Consider the following 19,901-nt stretch of genomic DNA (forward strand, 5'->3'; position numbering starts at 1 on the left):
ATAGAAACTTTAGAAAGTGCTAAGAGAAGGAAAATCTGGCATCAAAAATATTTCAGGTATTTTAAGTGAAGAAGTACTTCATAAAATAGATATTTTTTTATCCAGATAAAGGTTAGAAGAGTTTTGACAGAGGTCAGAAGAGGACATTAAACTCCTTGGAACTAGAGTAAAAGGTGGTTATGAGACACTACACAAGTGCTTGGAATCAAACCCTGGTCCTCTGAAAGAGCAAAGTTTTCTAAACTACTGAGCCATCTCTATATTTCCTCTTTATTCTTTAACGAAATTACTCAGTCTGTTTTCAGACACCAAATCTACACTTTATGAAAACTCAGTACAGTACACTATGGAATTTTGTTTTCGTGTTTTATGTCAGATTCACTAAACAAAAGTGATGCCAATTTTATTTCTTTATACAAAATTCCTTCCATCTGCAGATGAACTCTAGTTTTCATTTTATTCAGGTTTAGGTGGCAAACAAAATATTAGAAACAAAAATTTTCAAGATAGAAAGAAAACAACTGTGTTCCTGCTCTCCTCACTCGAATAGCTATCTAGGGAACAGATGCATGCGGTCTCATGGTTGATTTCATGACCTCATAAAAATTTCGGCATAATCTTAAATATTCTTTTCATTTTCTGCTTTTAACCCCACAAATTTACACTTTTTCTTGAAAATAAAAGTGTTAGGTGTGACATAAAGCCGGAGGTTTTCTAGGGACATTGAACAGCAGGTGAGAAAGCCTGTTAGTCTTTATGCTCTATTTGGGCCTCTAACCAAAACTCATTTCTTTCCTTTAAAATGAAATTCTAGTAAAGCTCTATTGAGAATTTGCAGTCGCTCGTAAATCTATTCAATTGAGTGATCCAAGGGTTTCTAGTTAGTCAGAAACCTGGAATGACAGATTTCTACTTGTATTTGTGTAGACTCAGGGGGCATCTGTGGTGACTGTATCATGTCTCAATGGAAATACTGCTATTTTTATTTGTAGTTTCCTTATCTACAATAAATTATCACCATCTCTTCAACTATAGATTTATAACCTAAGGAGTTGATTTGATGTCTGTGATAGACTCACCAAATTGGTGAAATTAAAAAAAAAATGTTGTTACTTGACAATGTCAGTCTGTGTCTAATATTTGTCATTTCTTAATTTGATGTTAGGTCATATCAAAAGGAAATGATACCCAAAGGAAAATTATGTACCCAGCAATCAGAAGACTCATTATTAAGCTCATTTGCTTTTCTAATTTTTGCTATTTTCTACAATTTACTAGTTTGAATTTTTAAACTGAGACCCATTCAATGTATTTGATAAATTGTAGTTTACCCAGATATGTGATGAATTACTAGGTACATGTTGTATAAATCTTGATTTTTGTTGTACATGAGACAACTATAGAATGTCCTGAGAAAAACTGAGTGTAGTCTATTGTATTTAAATGTTGTAAGATTCTGTAAAACCTAAGATATTATTTTTATTAGACTTCAAACTTTTCTTACTTTCCTCCAGAAATCAAAAATCTCAACGTATGATAAAATGTGGGCGTTTATGAGCAGCAGGAGACAGTCTGTGCTTGTCAAAAGCAACGAAGAAGGGATCCAGCGAGTTCTCACCTCGGATTACGCTTTCTTAATGGAATCAACAACCATCGAGTTTGTTACCCAGCGGAACTGTAACCTCACACAGATTGGTGGCCTTATCGACTCCAAAGGTTACGGCGTTGGCACTCCCATGGGTAGGTTACCTGGTAGCCACTCCCGTGTTTATTCATTAATCTTAGTAGCTGTGCTAAGAGGGGAGAGGAAGGACATACACAGTCTACAGACAATTCTTTATCTATTACATCTGACCAATGATTTTTAATTTGTAAGTGAAAGTTAAAAGTTTGGACATGAGACAAGGAGTCAGGGAAGAGAAAAGAATATAGTCAAAATATTTTAACAAATTGGACATATATTTTCAAATGAACATGTCAAAAGAAAAATTAATTTCTATCAGATATCTAAGCAGCTATTTTTACTATACCTAGGTTGAAACATCCACAACATGTTCATCTTAGAACTATTCAATTCTCAAACTTATAATAATACTTATCATTGTTATTTTGTTTTTTTTGAGACAGGGTCCGCCCAGGCTTACCTTAAACTTACTGTGTAAGACATACAGATTTCAAATTTATATGCCACCCTCCTGTCTCAGCCTCCCAAATGAACTAATGAGGAATATATTAGTCGCAATATAAAATGTTGCAAATATGTCAAAATTCATTGTGCCTGGCTTCAAACTTTTTTATTTTTTAATTTTAGGAATGGATTAAATATTGAAAAATTTTTTTTTAATTTGAAGCTTATGAATATTACTAAGTTATCTAAAAATATGACAATTTGTTCCTATAAATATTGTTTTACTCCAAAGAAAGTATTAGTAGCAGAATAGTTGACAGTGACATATCTGGGATATTGACACCCAGGATTAGAGCCTTTAACATTTCTCCAATTATATGTTTTGAAATTATTTTTAGTCACAATAATGAAGTAATATAAAAGTAATTTAAGAGGATATTATATTGTACACTTGTAGTTCTAAGCATTCCTGAGGCTGAATGGAGGATTGCTTGAGTCAAGCCTGGAAAAGTCTGCACGACAAACCTAAAAATGAAGATGATAATGATAACTATAATATCAATAATCATTTCCAGGAAAAAAAATCAATGAGAATTTTATAATGTATGTGCCCATACTTATAAGTTTGTATGAATTTATTCTTTAAATAAATAATTGCATTAAAGGATATATCATAACCTAGGTGTACATGTAGTAAACAGAAAAAAGTGTTCCCATAAGAGACTCATTCTTGGATCTTTAGAGCCTATGAATGAGTATCTTAGACAAAGTTACTCTGCAGATGCAATTAAATTCAAGTTATTGAAATGGAAATATTAGCCTGATTAATCACATTGGTCTAAATATAATCTTAGTGCTGTTAGGAGAGGCAGATGGGGGCTGGAATCATTGCAGAGATATAAAATAAAAGAGGGAAAAGATGCAGAAAATGGAGAAGGGAGCAGACAGGACACAAAGTATCACCTGCTGGTGCTAAAAATGGACAAAATGACCTTTAGAAGTTGTGAAAGTTGGGAAAACAAACTTATACAGAATGCACAGCTCTTTGGACAAGTCTGTTGTAGCACTCTGATCTTGAGAACTGTGAAGTAATAAATTGGGTTTGAGGTCAAGCCACTGATTTTTTGACAATTTGTCATAGTTGAGACAGGAAGCTCATAAGAAGGACATACAATTAGCATAAATTAATTAAATTATTTTAGAAACAAAACAGGGAACACCCACTTATTGACTTATCACATTAATAAATAAATAAGTTATTTAAAAACAATTTCAGAAGAATCAGCTCTGAGGAAGGGCTGTAAAGTTTTTGTACTCAAACAATGAACAATTTTTGTCTCTACCTTGTAAAATATTTTAATTTATTTTACTAAAGAAAACATAAAGCAATGTAAATTTGATGAACAGACAATACTATGTAATCTCACATATCAAGTTAGAGCAAATACTGTCTGCCGACAATGTATGGTACTTCTATTTCTTCAATTTTGTGCTGATCTCTATCTTAGTTACTTTTCTATTGCTGTGATAAAGACCAGGACCAAAAGCAACTTAGGGAGGAGAGGGTTTACTTCTACTTACAGCTCTGCACCACAGTCTGTCTCTGAGGGAAATTGGGGCACAAAACTAGTGGCAAAAGGCATGTAGTCCTGTAGGAGTGGCACCTACTAAACTGCTCTTCAAGGATCACACAGCCTGCTTTTTACAGCACCCACGGTCATGCTGAGTTTGATCTGGGCCCTGCCTTCATAGATCAATATGGTGGGGGTATTCTCTCAACAGAGGTTCTCACTTCCAAAGTGATCATTGCATCAAGTTGACATAAAACTACATACATACAAACAAAGTAAGAGAACAAAACAAATTTTGACTACAAATCTGAAGTGTAATCTTTCCCTTTTTATAGCCTGTTGAACTTTTGGTTGATCAGATCAACTCCTGCCATTCTGGAAAAGGCTTAGGTGTCATAGAATAGCTTTATTAATACATACAAGGCCATGTGTCTGAGCAATTTATGGAAATTGATTTAGATTACATGTCTCAGAAAAAGAATTTTGGTTATTTAAGATCAGGCAAGAATTTACAAAATATTTCCACGTTTGATAGTTATGCTTCTGTAATTTTAGTGAAAGGATATATGAATCACAAGTACTACAAAAATTTTTAGCACATTATTCTTTTTTATCATTAAATAATGTAGAGATTTATTGAAATATCTTATTACTTCTGAATTATATTAAATTAACTTAATAAATATTTGTCTCATTCTGAATGAAGCAAATTTAGGATGAGTAATATAAGTGCATATGACACTTTGCATTGAACTATATTTATATCTTTAATATATATTTTGTTTCTCTTTTATTCAATACAAGTGAGTTCTTAACTTTAGTGAGTTCTAATTTGTTCTAAACAAAGAAGAATATCAAAATGTTTTTCAAGCTCGGCATATCAGGAATGAGTTTCAATTCTCTCATAAACTTCATCAGAGAAATTTGATGTATGAACAGGTAGTTCACACTTGCCTCTTAAACACGTCACTCTGTGGGAGAATATTCCAGGCAGGAATTTATGACTTCCTATTTCACACCTCATCTAGAAGTAAGGTTTCATGAATTATTTATAGTTTTTCAGTTATTAATAAACACAATGACACACAATTACACTTGAATGAAATAAGCTCTTATGCAGAACCACATCCAAAGTTTTCACATTGTTAGCATTTGGTTCCTTGTCATGATCAATCAAACTGGAGACTATCATTACTGTATTTACTTAGTTTAAAATCTTATTTACCCATAAGCTAACAGAAGAAAAAATTTAAAGGAATATATTAAGGCATGACAAAAATGATATTTTGGGTTTTTCTTTTTTCTCCAGAGAGTTAGAGAGAGATAAATCCACAAAAAAGAATATAATAGAGGCTTAAGTTTTGGAAAATTTAGAGCACCTACAGGGATTCCCTAGGAGTCTGACTTTATATCTTTAGCAGCTACAATCTTCAATAACAACATTGTATTCTAGTGTGGACAGAGGAAGGAGCTTCATTCTCACTTTCATCCAGTTATGTTTTTGCTTTTTTTATTACTTGGATTTTTCAACATTCTCCTGGAGTTTTATGTGTATGGGAAGTAAATTAACAAATAAAGCAGTATAATTTTTTGATATGGGAAATTAGAAATAAGTCTGAGAAATTAGACTCTGCCTGCTCCCTGAATTTGTTTCTGTGTTTTACAGAGATGCTAGCCTGCCAGGCTCCTCCTGCATGCTTCACTGGGGCCTGCTGCTCCATTCATCACTCTTAGTGTGATGATTACTGCCCAAAGTGTGCTGCGAACGTGCTGAGTGGCTGGGAGAGAAGCTATTTAATTAGGGCAGCTCTGTGTACACAAATACCTCAGTAGTGGCAACGTGAAGGCCAATGCTAAACAAGCACAAGCTGGTTTAATTAAGTGTGTGGTGGTGTTAAATCCCTTCCAGTTTTCCTGATAGCAGCAATATTATTTTAATGTGACATTTACTGTGTAGTAGAAGTTGGAAGCTGTGGATGTTTTTACACATAATATGTTGACTGAATTTCCTAGTTCACTTGAAATAATATTTCAGAAATGCTCTGGGAGTGGTAAAATTCAAAGGCAAATCACAGCAGTTTCCATAAGGAATATTTAGGACTTGTGAGCGCCATAATCTTTCCTCTTAATACACCATAGGTGATAATGTGCTTAAAAAAGCAGGGAGAATTTCTCTTTAATGGAACTTTTTTGCACTGTACTAGAAGCTTTTTGGTTTCTCTTTTGGAAGATTGAGTGCATATTACACTTTAAGGACCAGGCTTGCAAGCTGGTAGGAATGCAGTAGGTAGGGGGGAAAAAATCACTAGATTTTTAGAATTATTATGTTTTGCTTTGCTCAATTTGGTTTGGTAGAAATATTGTAGACAGACTAGAGGGTCTCATTACTGTTACTTTTTATAGCAATGGGGTAGTGACATGTTCCTTCCCTTTGCATCTTTCCTCACAACTTCCGTTGTATGTGAAATGTAAGGCCCTGGGAAGAACATGTGTGAAAATAGGCTTAGGCTGTGCATGCCATGTTCATGATGTCAGGAGTCTCTGTGACCGGGGTGGTTCCCCTTTTATGTGCAGATTTAAATTCTAAATAATTATTGAATAACTGCTTCACAGTTAATAGAAAGTATGTCTGTGAATACTAAACTAGTTGTGATATCAAGGGAAACATAGAAGACACAGGACCACACTCACTGCAGTAGTTGAAGACTTCAACTAATGTTCATTGACTCAGGGTAAACCAAGATTTATAATTTCAAGGCAGAAAAGAATTTCAAGATTAGATTCTATGAAGTAGAGATGAGCATGAATCAACATATTTTAATATATTTTTTAAATTTGCATGCAATATATTTTGGTTGTATTCTTCCCACTGTCCCATCTTCTCTCAGACTCCTCCTCCCCGCAACTTCATGTTCTTTCTCTCTTAAAAAAAAAAGAAAAAAGCACACACACCACACAAAGGAAAATCACAAAGTCCATTTTGTGTTAGCCACTTGTTCTTGAGCATGCATCCTGCCCTGTCACTCCAGTGAAGAAACCTGATTTTCCCTTTCAAGAGCTGTCAACTACAGATAGCTAACTGGTGAAGGCTATGGGGAGGGATTCGTACCCACTTTTCTTTCGGTGTTCTGTGTCTTTGTCTCGCTTTATTTGTGCAGGTCTAGTACATACTGTGCAGGTTTGTACATACTGTCACATATAGAACTGAGCATGAGGTAAAAGAAGGAAAGAAGCTCTTGGGAGGAAAGTAAGATATTGCAGAGACCAAGAGTGTAGACTTCTCTGAGATGGCAGTTCAGTCTATGAGTCATATACAGGAGTGTTGCCCATGCTTTCAATTTCAGCACTTAGGTGTCAGAGGCAGAGGGATCAAAAGCAACTCCAGAATTCCTAGGTAGATTTGTATGCCAAGGCTACACAGTGAGATTCTGTCTCAGAAAACAAACAATAAAGATAACAAACAACAACAAAAATAAACAAATACCATCAGAAACAAAAAGAGTTATATGTAGGTTTTGAATCTATTATCTTTGAAGAGTTGTTGGGAAATCTAAAGGAGATAGGGTGGTTACTGAGTGTCACCTGACAAGATTACAATTGATAATATCACATGGATGTGCAGGATAGCAAAACAAAGTCCATTATTGAAGGAAGTGACAGCTGGCGCTTGCCTAGGGCATGAACCTAGAGGCAAGAGCTGATGCAGAAGCAGAGGCCATGGAGGAGTGCTGCTCACTGACTTGTTACTCTGTGTTGCTCATCCTGCTTTCTTATAGAACCCCAGGCCACCAACCAAAAGGGGGACCCACCCATAATGGATTTGGCCCTCCCACGTCAATCACTAATTAAGAAAATGTCCTACAGGGTTGCCTATAGCTCTATTTTATGGAGGCACTGCCCCAGTTGAGGCTTACTCCTCCCTGATACTCTAGCTTGCATGAAATTGTTGTAAACTTAGCCAGCACACTACCCAAGGTCACATTCACAGAAGGTTGATTTGTAGCCACTTTAACTTACTTACACATGAAAGGAACATTGTCAGCAAATGTTGTTATTAAGTTGGAGCTCTTGTTTCTGAGCTATCTCAGACCAAACTACAGGGTAAGAGCTCCCACCCTTTTCCAAGGCCCTGTAATTGTTGCTGTCTTTATATTTTGACTTAACATCACAATTAAAAACTACTGAATTTATATGTAATAAATTCAAAGATGAAGTAGCCATATTTATTTATTTATTTATTTATTTATTTATTTATTTATTTATTTATTTATTTATTTTGTTTTTCGAGACAGGGTTTCTCTGTGTAGCTTTGCGCCTTTCCTGGATCTCGCTCTGTAGACCAGGCTGGCCTCGAACTCACAAAGATCCGCCTGGCTCTGCCTCCCGAGTGCTGGGATTAAAGGCGTGCACCACCACCGCCCGCGGAGTAGCCATATTTATAACACCCCAAAAGAGAGTATGAAGAAAGTTTGAAGTTAAATTTGAAGAGAGTTTTTACTGTATATGCAGCTGTTAAATATGCTTCATCATTATCATATTTAATAATTTAGCTATAAATTTTACTCCTGTAAAATATTTTATATTATGAATGAAAAATATTTATATTAGTACTTCTTGAACAAGTTTTAACTTATCTGTACCCTATCAGCCTACATGCCACTATGAATTATGTCATTAAGTTTTATTACGGCAATACTCTACTCTTACATGTGAAGAATATGGATTCTTTTGTTTTGTTTCAACATTTAGTGTTAAGTGAGATCTACTGCTTCTTTATTTCTCATTATTTAATGAGTAGGATATATGTAATTGGTACCAAAGGAGGCACATTGTTTGAGACAGACTTCAATGTTTATAAAAATAGACATCAGTATGAGAAGCATGTTTTCTCCTGGTTCTACTCATCATCCATTTCTATAATTCCCAATTCATCATATAATAAGTACTGTAATATTCATCATTATAGATGCATGAAATTGCTGGCCTTCAGGTTTTCAGCTTTACTGAAATAAATGAATACATTTGTCTTTATTAGTTTAACATAATGCACAAAATTTGACGCAAATTATTCATCTTTCTGCAGGTCAACTCTCCCATTAAAATGCATTCTATTTTTCTTTGCATAAAGCAACATAATTTTAATATTACTAAAGTGATTGTGTAAGAGACAATTGGAATATAATAATTTTCAGAAACTGAACTATGCAAAAAGAAGTGAAATTACACCTGTAGGTTCTATGTATTCTGGACATACTTCTTTATGTTTAGATTACATGTCACTAAAAACCGATGAGAACTCAATAAATTTTGCCTGTTCTGCAGATACTGACAGTCTCTGCATGCTGGAACCTAGAAAGCTTCCAGAGTAGATATATGGAATAGGGAGCAACAGTGTGAGCAGCCTTCATTAATATTGTAAATCATGACCAAGTGTACCCAAACTATGTAGAAATGCATAATTCTCACAGAAACAGAGCAACTTTTAATAGATTTTGTATACAAAGTCAGGATCACTGAATTCCTTTAGTGTTCTGTGTAGATCAGCCCAAGAACATGAATTCAAATTCTATTTTAAATTACTTTGTCACAGTGAACATGCCAAACAATCACCTTAGGGTTGCTGGGCTGACTATAATCATCCCTCCTATAAAAAAACAAATTAGTTGAAGGGTTAAACATATGAAAAGGAAAAGTCAAAGAAATGGCTTGTATTTACTATTCTAATGTGATAGGAACATCCTTAGCAGGCTGCATGGTACTCAAAGCCATCATACTCAAACTTACTCATATTCTAGTCTCATGAATATGTCCCAGGTGTACTAGGGAGTGCTGTGTTTATGAATACTTTTTATTTACCTCACACAAACATCCTTTTTGATCATTAAATATCTAAATATTATTTGAATATTTCTTCAAATAGACTGTATTATTTTATGCAGAGGTTGTATAGGGATTATTGTTTGAGATCTCCTACAGATAAATACAATTTCCATCCAAAACATTCTACTTATTGATATGTAATACAGATATTTAACTTTGAATTTTATTATACATTTACTATTGTCAAGTAATTTATTTACCTCATTTTAACAATGTATTATTAGAATATTATTATATATCAGAATAGCATTTAGTATACAGACAAGTTGATTGGATGATGTACAGTTCTTACATGCCCTCTACCCCCATATATGCACAGCTTTCCTTATAATCACATACTTTGCCAGAACAGTGTATTTATTAGTTTACAGACCTATATTGACATATCAACACACAGGGTCTCTAGTTTACATTAGGATTGACTCAGTGTTGTCCAGTAATGGATTTGAATGGATATATCACCACAGATGCTCTTCATTGTAGTATCACTGGGTAGCTTCATAGCCCTGAACACGTGTATTTTGTCTATAAATTTCTTCTTTCCCTTGAATTTCTTGGCAATCATTGATAATTTTACTGGCTACAAAGTTTCTCCAGAATTCCATGTGCTTGTAAGCAGGCCTTTTCTGGTTAACTATTTTTCATGTGGTAGTATGTGCTTAAGCTTTACAGACTTTATATCTAATTTCTTCAGAGTTCTGAGCACTGTCTGTTTCCTGATTGTACCACAGTTTATTATCACACCTATCTTCCAGATGATATCTTGCTTGCTTCTAATACTTTTACATTGTTCATAAAACTCTGTACACATCCATGAACAGACTTTTGTTTAAATATAAAATTTCAACATCTTTAGGAAAATACAAAAGGTCATAATTGCCGAATGACATGGTAAGAAAATGCTTGGAATAGAAAGATGAGCGTAGTGTGATTTGCTTTTGGAACTGGATATTTGTCCTGCAGCTCTAAAGCACTATGCAAAATTTTAAGCGAAATCTGATGTTCATTGATTTGCACCTACCAAGTAAGTGACATGATTACTGTTATAGGCAGCATGAAGGATGTCCCAATGCCCCCAACGGATTGGCATTCTATGATGATAATATAATAAACTGATAAATCAATTTTCAATATGAAATTACTCTTTCATGTTTCATTCCTAAGAATTTCTTATATTCTTATTATATTAAAGAGTTTTAATGGCTTATAAGATACAAAGAGTGAAGAGCAAATCAACACCCATTTTGTTGTCATGTAAGTATAGTTAGAAATGAGCTCATGCAATGTGTCATGGCCACATACAGTAAATCTTGCATTTCAATGTATAATATTAAGATGATCACATCTAATTAGTAAATGTGTTAGATAATATGATTTAATATACGTATTCCTTGTTCATAATCTTAAGTATGTAAATTGTTGAAGGTAAAATAATAAGCAAATGTTATTTAATGTCTGAATGCATTTAACACATTCTATATGCTTATTTTGTGCCAGGAACACTGTAAGCAAAACAGATAAAGTGTCTATAATTACATAATTTGTACTCTATTGGAGTAGATAGTTATTAATCAAATATTCACAGATTTCTACTTTTAAAAATAAACAGACCAATTCTATATAATAAGAAAACAAAATTATTATGTTTTCAAACACCATAGTAATACAATGACATTGAATGTAATTAAATTTAAATAATTTAGTAGTACATCTGCATTAATATTTCAAGGGGATCATCAGGACCTCAGAGGTCACAAGATTCTGCACCACTGAGGAATCATGGTGTGATTCTAAACTTAGAACCTTTCACCATGGAGAGACTAGCTTGAAAATAAGATTTTAGGATGCTCAAAAATTGTTATGCTTATATTTATCAAGTACACACATTACCATAGTAATTAGAGGGTCCATTTATAAAAATGAATATAGCCAAGGAAAGCTGTCAAGTATAAAAGTTGATAATTCGGGCTCCTCCACCACCACTTTTTTTTTTTTTTTTTTTTTTTTTTTTGGCTAGAAGAGCTTTTAATTATCAAGGAACAGACCAAGAAAACTCTGATTATTAAAAGAAGTACAGGAATTTATAATTACATCTACCATCATAGTGCTGAATTAAATTAATGAGAACTGGATAGGATTCATATGGAATCTTCTCCTGCTTACTGCCAAGCATGACAACCTTAGTTAGATCTTGAGGACCCATGTGGCTCTTAAAACTCATCTTGTGATCTCCATACACATACTGCACCATACTCTAATCTATACATGCAAATTCATGCATGCATTCACAGAAAATAAATATGTTTAGAAGAAATAAAGCAAATAATATGTAATTGTTTACCTTCCTAGCACTCACAGAGTCTAATCATATGCTAACTTAAAGGAATTCACGATTGGGGGTTATTTTTTTAAAACAGTTGGTAGACTGACATCTTTCAGAAAGGAAGAATAATTACAACACAATTAAAACTCTTTGATAGGAGTATGTAGAATTCTTTATGCTAAAAATCAAGGCATAGTCACCTACCAGTATGTACAAACTGGTAGAGTACATAAATGCACAGTATTTGAGTAATCAAAATTAACATTAATACTTTAATTCATGAAAATATTCTTCTGAAACCAGAAAGAGCAACTAGTACCTAGATGTTATCTAAATTTGAATCATGGCCAGCAGAGCATATAGCCATGATAGCTAGATAAATACCAATATAAAGTAAAGGAAACCAAAGTCTTTCAGGAAGTGATTAGAAATTGCTTGTCATGAAAATGAGCAACGCCCAACATTCCCCTTAGACACTTAAAAAATGTCAAAAGACTTTAAGTGTTGCTGTAGGAAAAAAGCTATAGATTTGGGTTTTCTTTCACACATTGGTTTAGTTAATCTTACTATATTTCTTGTTGCTCCAACAGTTTTGCACAATTTAGTTTTAGGCATGGAGACCTCAGTGGCACTGAAGTACACACTGGACGATGATTCATAAACGTGTGGGACAACAGATAGTAATGGGCATGGTGACTGAAGTCCCATGAGCTCCACATACAGAGGCAGGAGCGTAATGCTGATGGAGACAGGCACAGCGATCTCAGAAGGAAGAGCACATTTTTGACAGAGGGGAAAGATGTAATAGCATTAGTAATTATTGTTACTGAAGGCTTTATTATAAATAAATACTAATTATTCTTTTTTCAAGGCAGTAAAAATTGAGCTCAATAGAAAAGATATAGCTGATTTTTTTCTTTGTCCCACCTGGTCCTTAGCTGCTCAGACCCAAGGCTTATATTAATTAAAACTTTAGGCCATTAGCTCAGGCTTTCTATTGACTAGCTTAAACTCAGCCCTTTTAGTTAATCTATATGTTGCCACATGTTCCATGGCTTTACCTATGTGCCATTACATGCTACTTCCTGGATGGCAGGCTGGTGTCTCCTAACTCAGCCTTTCTCTTTCAAGAATTCTCCTTGTCTGTTTATCCCACCTATACTTCCTGCCTGGCTACTGGCCAATCAGCATTTTATTTATTTATTTGTTTATTTATTTATTTATTTATTTATTTATTTTCGAGACAGGGTTTCTCTGTGTAGCTTTGTGCCTTTTATGGATCTCACTCTGTATACCAGGCTGGCCTTGAACTCATAAAGACCTGCTTGCCTCGGCCTCCTGAGTGCTGGGGTTAAAGGTGTGCACCCACCACCCGGCCTCAGCAATTTATTTATTAACCAATCAGAGCAACATTCACAGCATACAGAACATCCCATAGCAAAAAAAGACTTTTCAGAAATATTAATAGATATGAAGGAAAATTTCTTCACTGAGTGTTGTTTTTTTGTTTATCTTATTATATTTATTAAGAAAAAGAAAAGATGTACATGATAATAGAATTCTGCTACCACAGCTGGATGAATTAGGTCCCAGTCCCACTGTTAGACCTTAAAGAAAATAAGTTGAGAGCTCTCATGGACATATAGCGATATAATCTTGTGTCACACTCCAATGAACTTTGACTCTGAATAAGATAACAATAAATATCCATAGAACTGATGATATCAAATGACAACCTTCATTAAGAGAAAGAGAATAACAAAGAAAAAGCCATATATATTACAAATATTTTTTTCTGTTTGCTCTTTAATACATAGCTAGAACCCTTTATTTTGCTAACTCTTACTGTGAATTAATAAATGATATTTCCACAGTAATCAAAACTCTTTCATTCACAAATTACTTAAAAATGAAATATAAATCATATTTCAAAAAAAGGTATGAGTCAAGATTCAGTTTGGGAAATACCATTTTGAGTTCTAAAAAAAAATACTTATTGTAGCCAGAAGTTTTCTCCAGTCCCACCCAGCCCTGTGGTGGGGACAAAACTCTCTCACCCACGGCCCCGCAGCCACTTATAAAATAATCCTGAGAGGCTTAATATTATTTACAAACTGTATGGCCTATGTCAGGCCTCTTGCTAGCTAACTCTTATATCTTAAATTAACCCATTTCTATTCATCTATCTTTTGCCACATGTTCCGTGGCTTTACCAGTTGAGTGACAGGCTGGCATCTCCTTTGCCTCTGTCTCTCTTCTCCCCGTCTCTCTCTTAAATTTCCTGCCTGGCTGTATCCTGACTCACCATAGGCCAGAGCAGCTTCTTTATTAACCAATCATAGCAGTGCATATTCACAGCGTACAGAACGGCATCTCCCAGCAATTTATGGAAAAGCTTACCTCATTTCTGATCTTTTTAATTAGTCAATTAATATCCAATTCTAATTTGAAAGTAAAGAAAAATGAAAAAGAGTGATGACATATGTCTGTGATCTGGCAATTTGGGAGACAGACAAAGGCTGGAGAGTTATGAGTTAGAGGCCAACCTGGACTACATAATGAATAAAGAAACATTTAGTTGGGAGATGCACTAATGTGGCTTTTTTTCTTAAAACACAGTAGCTATTAGAAGGTGTCATGAAGAAAGCCTACCTTCTTATTGGTATGCCTCTGCCAGCATTAAAGTCATATAAAGTCCATTTATCTCAGTTACTGTATCATTAAGATGCACTGAAAGAGTATAAGGAGAAATGTACAGAGAATTAGAGGGCCTTGTTATAGTAAGTAATGCAATGGATTATGTCCTGCGGGCTTATACTTTGGAATAGATTATGCATGCTGTGAGTTATGCACAGATAAGGCAGAGAGGACAGTACAAAGGAAGATACAGGGGCAAGAACAAAAGGAAAAGATGATTGGAAAAGATAGATGTGAAGACCAGTGAAGGGAAGAGAAGGTACAGTGAAGAAAAGAAACAAAGGAAACTAAGGAAAGGGCAGGTACAGCTGAAAGGAATGGGCAGGTAGGAGGAAGGACGAGAGGAAGGAAGAGAGAAAGAAAGGAATTGTTTCTCATAATAAACTCATACATTAGCTCAAGACATAATTTGTAATCTGTTTACTCATTTTTTTTAAAGATTTATTTATTTATTATGTATACAGCATGTATGTCTGCAGGCCAGAAGAGGGCACCAGATCTCATTACAGATGGTTGTGAGCCATCATGTGGTTGCTGGGAATTGAACTCAGGACCTCTGGAAGAGCAGTCAGTGCTCTTAACCTCTGAGCCATCTCTCCAGCCCTGTTTACTCATTTTTAAAAAGCTTTACTATAGTATTTGAAGATATTTCAATGAAGTAATAAGCTTACATAAAGTTATTTCATATGATTTAATAGTTGAGATATTATGAATAACTTTGTAGCTGAATAAATGCTAAATTGCTATTATGCAATTTTTCTGTGTGCATACATTCATTGTCATTGCATTTAGGGTAGTCCACCATCCATGTCCTGACCAGGCACAACCCTTCTCTTCTTAGCTCAGATAAGCTCAGGTGTGCTTAGGGTGGTCTGGTCACAGACTGAAATGACCTCTATACCTTCTGTGAGGGTTCATTTTTGTAGTTCAAATCTTAAATATCTGATAGTTCAAAACACTTCCATGGAGTAAATGTACACATATGCTTTCTTCCTCCTGACTATTGGATTGTCCCTCTCTCTCTTCCCTCTTATGTAAGCTAAGTAAAAAGCATATATTTTGTTAACTTGAAAGGAGATAATTTCAAAACTACAATGTTCCTTTCAGGCTGTAGAATATGTATGGTAACTAAGGAATGTCCCAAGAGAGGAAGAACAGAAAAACAAACAAACAAATAACAAACAAACAAAACTAATGACCAGAATTTTCATCATGAAGATTCAGAGATTAATTTTGGCTTCAAGAAGTATTTGTTTTCTTCTAAAGGAAAAGGCTTGATGTATCTACCCACATCTCACAATGATGAGAGTATCTGACAGTTTAAATGAATCTGGAACTAAAGACAACTGTTACTGTAGACACTGAAGCATCCCATACACTTGTCTGTGTCTTGTTTCATTCATGTGTGGTTATCTGCTCTTTCTGCATTGGTGGTTTCTCTTTCAGATGTGAGAGAATTTGCTATGGTAGACACATTCATGGTTTACTGTAAATAAAATGTAAAGAAACTTTTGAAAATTACACCGCTTGGTGGACATGGTGTACTTGGGAGGTAGAGCCAGATTGATCTCTGTGTTTTCAGTACTTGAGAGGCAGAGGCAACTGGATCTCTATGATTTGAGGTCAATCTGGTCTACATAAATGATTTCTGGGTTCCAGTCAGGGTTGCAAAGTGAGAACTTGAGAACTTGCTAATTTTGTGTAAGAAACTTTGTAGTAATGTGACTCCTCGTGTCCTTAAGCTTAAATTCAACATCATCAGCTCCTTACTTGCCTGGTCCCGTGCGGGCAAGGTTATTTGATGAGACCCGAGGAGGCACCTCCTAAAAGATCAATGGGGGCGAGAGAGAAAGGAGACCAGGCGCGTAAAGGAAGACAGAGTCAGTCTGAGTCGCGTCGAGATCTCATTTATTGACTGGGTGTTGAGGCTTATAAACAGGGCTTCAGGCAGGGTGGGGGAGCAGGGGAAGCACGGAGAGAAGAATGGAAAATTCCTAAGGGAGGGTGAGGTCGCTTTGGTCCCAGGCCCCTGCAGCTGGCTGATTAGCACGTACTCCAGGAAGTTGTACAGCCCGAGGTTAGGCCAGGAACTTCCTGCTTTTGTAAAGCTTGATAAAATTCAGGACACAGCTGTCCGGAGTCGGTCCCCAACACTTACTTTCAAGTTATAGGCTGAGCTAGCCTGTGTTTTAGTAGATTTCCCCATTACTTTGACAAAAGAAAGTTAGAAAGAAAAGGTTTATTTTAGCTGACAGTTCAAAGTATAGTCTGTCACCATGGTGGGGCAATCAAGGTGGCAGGAGCACCAGGTCATACCACACCCACAGTAAGAAAACTAATAAACACAAAAGCCCATCTTTCTCCATCTTTACAGTCCAGGATCCCCACTCAGGGAAGGATGCCACCCACAGAAGATGTGTCTTCCCACATTAACACAACCAGTATAGTAGACTACAGGCAGACTCAACAGCCCAGCTCTCAAGTGATTCTATATCTCTCAAGCTAATAATTGACACTAACCGTCATACTTGGTAACTGGTTCTTGAACTAAGCTTGTGACTACTTTTCTACTGCTATGACAAAACACCCTTACCAAGACAGCTTATTGAAGAAAATGTTTAGTTTGAGGATCATGGTTGCAGAGGGACACAGTCCATGACTATTATGGCAGGGAGCAAGGCAACAGGCAAGCAGGCATAACACTCATGCAGGATCTTAGAGGTTACATCTTTAAAAAAAATTAAAGTATAACGTCTTTTTAAATTTTTGTTTATTTTTCCAGTTATCTATCTATCTATCTATCTATCTATCTATCTATCTATCTATCTATCTATCTGTGGCTTTTTGAAGTAGACTTTCTCTGTGTAGCCCTGTTTGTCCTGGAACTCACTTGTAGACCAGGCTGGCTCATTCAGAGATCTGGCTGCCTTTGCCACCAGGTGCTGGGATTAAAAGCATGCACCCTCACATCCAGCTCTTTTTATTTTGAGATTATAATATAATTACAACATTTCTCTTTTCCTTTTTCTCCCTAAAAATCATCCTGCAAATTCCCCCTTGTTCTCTTTCAAATTCATGACTTCCTTATCTAAGAATATATTTACATCATACAGACTGAGAAAGTTATATTTAGTAATATACACATATATGCATGTAATAACAATTAATGAAAGAGAAGTCTTACAACTTGATCAACAAGCATGAGCAGAGAGAGCTAACTGGAAATAGCATGGGCTTTTGAAGTGTCAAAGCGAACTCTCAGTGACACACCTCCTCCAACAAAGCCACACCTCCTAATTCTTTGTAGGTAGTTCTACTAAGTGGAAACCGAGTATTCAAATTTATGAGCCTATGGAGACCATTCTCATTTAGACCAGCACATTACTCTCCCTTTAAAAGTACTTAAACTAAGTGACAGTTAATAAGTTAATTTCTGTTATTCACTATCATTGATTACATTCCTTTCTCATTTCTATCTATATTTCTAAATATTCAAAGGGAGTGTTCTATGACATAAATATGTGGTACTTTTTAGCAGTAATGCCTTATTGTCAACTTGTGGTGGGTAACCCACTACATTGAAAATAGCCTGTGATATTAGTGGTGGCCTATGGGAACCTTACAGCCAATAACTTGAAAAGTTGAGGCCAACTGCTGGTACTAAGAGTTTTATTTGATAGCATATAATGTTTAGTTGGGGTGCTGCCACATGATAAGATAATAACTTTTTATAATCCATATGAACTTTTTATAAACCATATAAACCTTTTTAGGTATGTTTGTTGTTCCTCCCTGTACTCTCCTCTCTACCCTGACCTCCCATCTCTCTCCCCATCAATCCTCATCTTCTAATTTCTCATTTATGCCTTTAAAACACTGTATTGTCTTTCATCTTCCTTGGAAGATTTCTTCCCTCATCCTCACTCCTAAATGATTACATACCATCTGTAGGTATTTTAAATGAAACACACATATCTATAGCAGAAAATATGCAGTGTTTATCTTCCTGGATCTAGCATAGTGATTTCAGACAAAGTGTCACAAAACTCAGGCTGGCCCTGAAATTACTTTGTAGCCAGAGATGATCATGATTCCTGATCTGCCTGTCTCTTCTTCCCAAGTGCTGGGAGCACAGTACACCTCTTTGTCCAACTCTATCCATCATTTTCAACAGGATATTACTGGATCATTACTAAGATTTTCCCTTATTTTACTAAAAGATCTATAAGTAGTAACATATTTACATAAATCATCATTCACAGCACTGACTTAAAATGTAAAGGTTTAACTCTTTTTCTGTTAGGTAGAAAAGCATTATAGGGGAATTTGTGCCCCTACCCAAAGAACATAAAATATAGTGTTCTTGGAAGAAACTTTGGAAACAAGGCTTCTGAGTAGGAATAAACAGGACCAGTCTTTTGTGGCAGATGTTGTAGGGTGCAGATGTTTTGATATTTCTTTCTATGCTCTGGGCATCCTATTAACAAGATTGTACTTACCATGCAGTTGCTAATATATGTATATACTCATAATACAAATATAAATTTTGTTTATATTCTAGTCTCTCCTGAAAGGAATACAACCAAAAACTTAAGATTATTGATAACAATTAAGACCTATTAACACTATTAGGTCATGGGTTCCTGAAATTATAAATGACATTGCCATAATGATTTTTATAACCCAAGTCTAAGCAAGCAGTGACATTTTATTGACAACAGCAAAAAACAAACAAACAAACAAACAAAACAAAACAACAACAACAACAAAAAAACCCCGAATGTCCTATGTCCACACAGCAGGGAATACCATTGACACTTGCCTGCTAATCATAGGAGACTTAGCCTACTGCTTTATGTACAGAGATAAAATTCTCCACAGCTCTCCTAGATTTCCAGCCTCAGTGTGGAATTGTTTCCTGATAGGAACTAAACACTTTTCTATTCGATTCATTTCCATTAGTCACTTCCTCTTTACTATTTTATTGATTATCCAGTACTCCAGGTCTGTCTTTCAGATGGAGTCGATTTCTGTCATACAAAAAAAAAATATCATCAGACTTTATAATCTAAATTTCCATCAATCTGTACAAAGAATATACACTAACGAAAAGTCTAGAAAGCTGACTTGCTTTAGCTATCCTATTAAGGTTTTGATTATTGTGTTTTTCTGTGTTGTTTTCACTACTAAACGTGAATGTGGATGCTTAGAAGCATTTGTAAAATCCCTGTTCTCCACTTGGGATCGTAATTGTAGAACTCTGTTTTCCTTGCAGTAGTTAAACGTGCGTTCTTCTTGCCCA

At 35.3% G+C, this 19,901-nt stretch overlaps 1 protein-coding gene across 3 annotated transcripts in view; it reads left to right on the forward strand.

Moving 5' to 3' along the window:
* The window catches only part of Grik2 (glutamate ionotropic receptor kainate type subunit 2), a 631,292-nt gene that overhangs the window by 596,818 nt on the left and 14,573 nt on the right, over positions 1-19,901 (forward strand). For all 3 annotated transcript variants that reach the window (XM_059272429.1, XM_059272428.1, XM_059272430.1), the window contains exon 15: positions 1,515-1,740. In XM_059272429.1, coding sequence (XP_059128412.1) covers positions 1,515-1,740 — 226 coding nt within the window. The remainder of the gene's footprint in view (positions 1-1,514; positions 1,741-19,901) is intronic.

The sequence above is a fragment of the Peromyscus eremicus genome, chromosome 8b, assembly GCF_949786415.1.
Source record: "Peromyscus eremicus chromosome 8b, PerEre_H2_v1, whole genome shotgun sequence".
Classification (NCBI taxonomy): Eukaryota; Metazoa; Chordata; class Mammalia; order Rodentia; family Cricetidae; genus Peromyscus; species Peromyscus eremicus.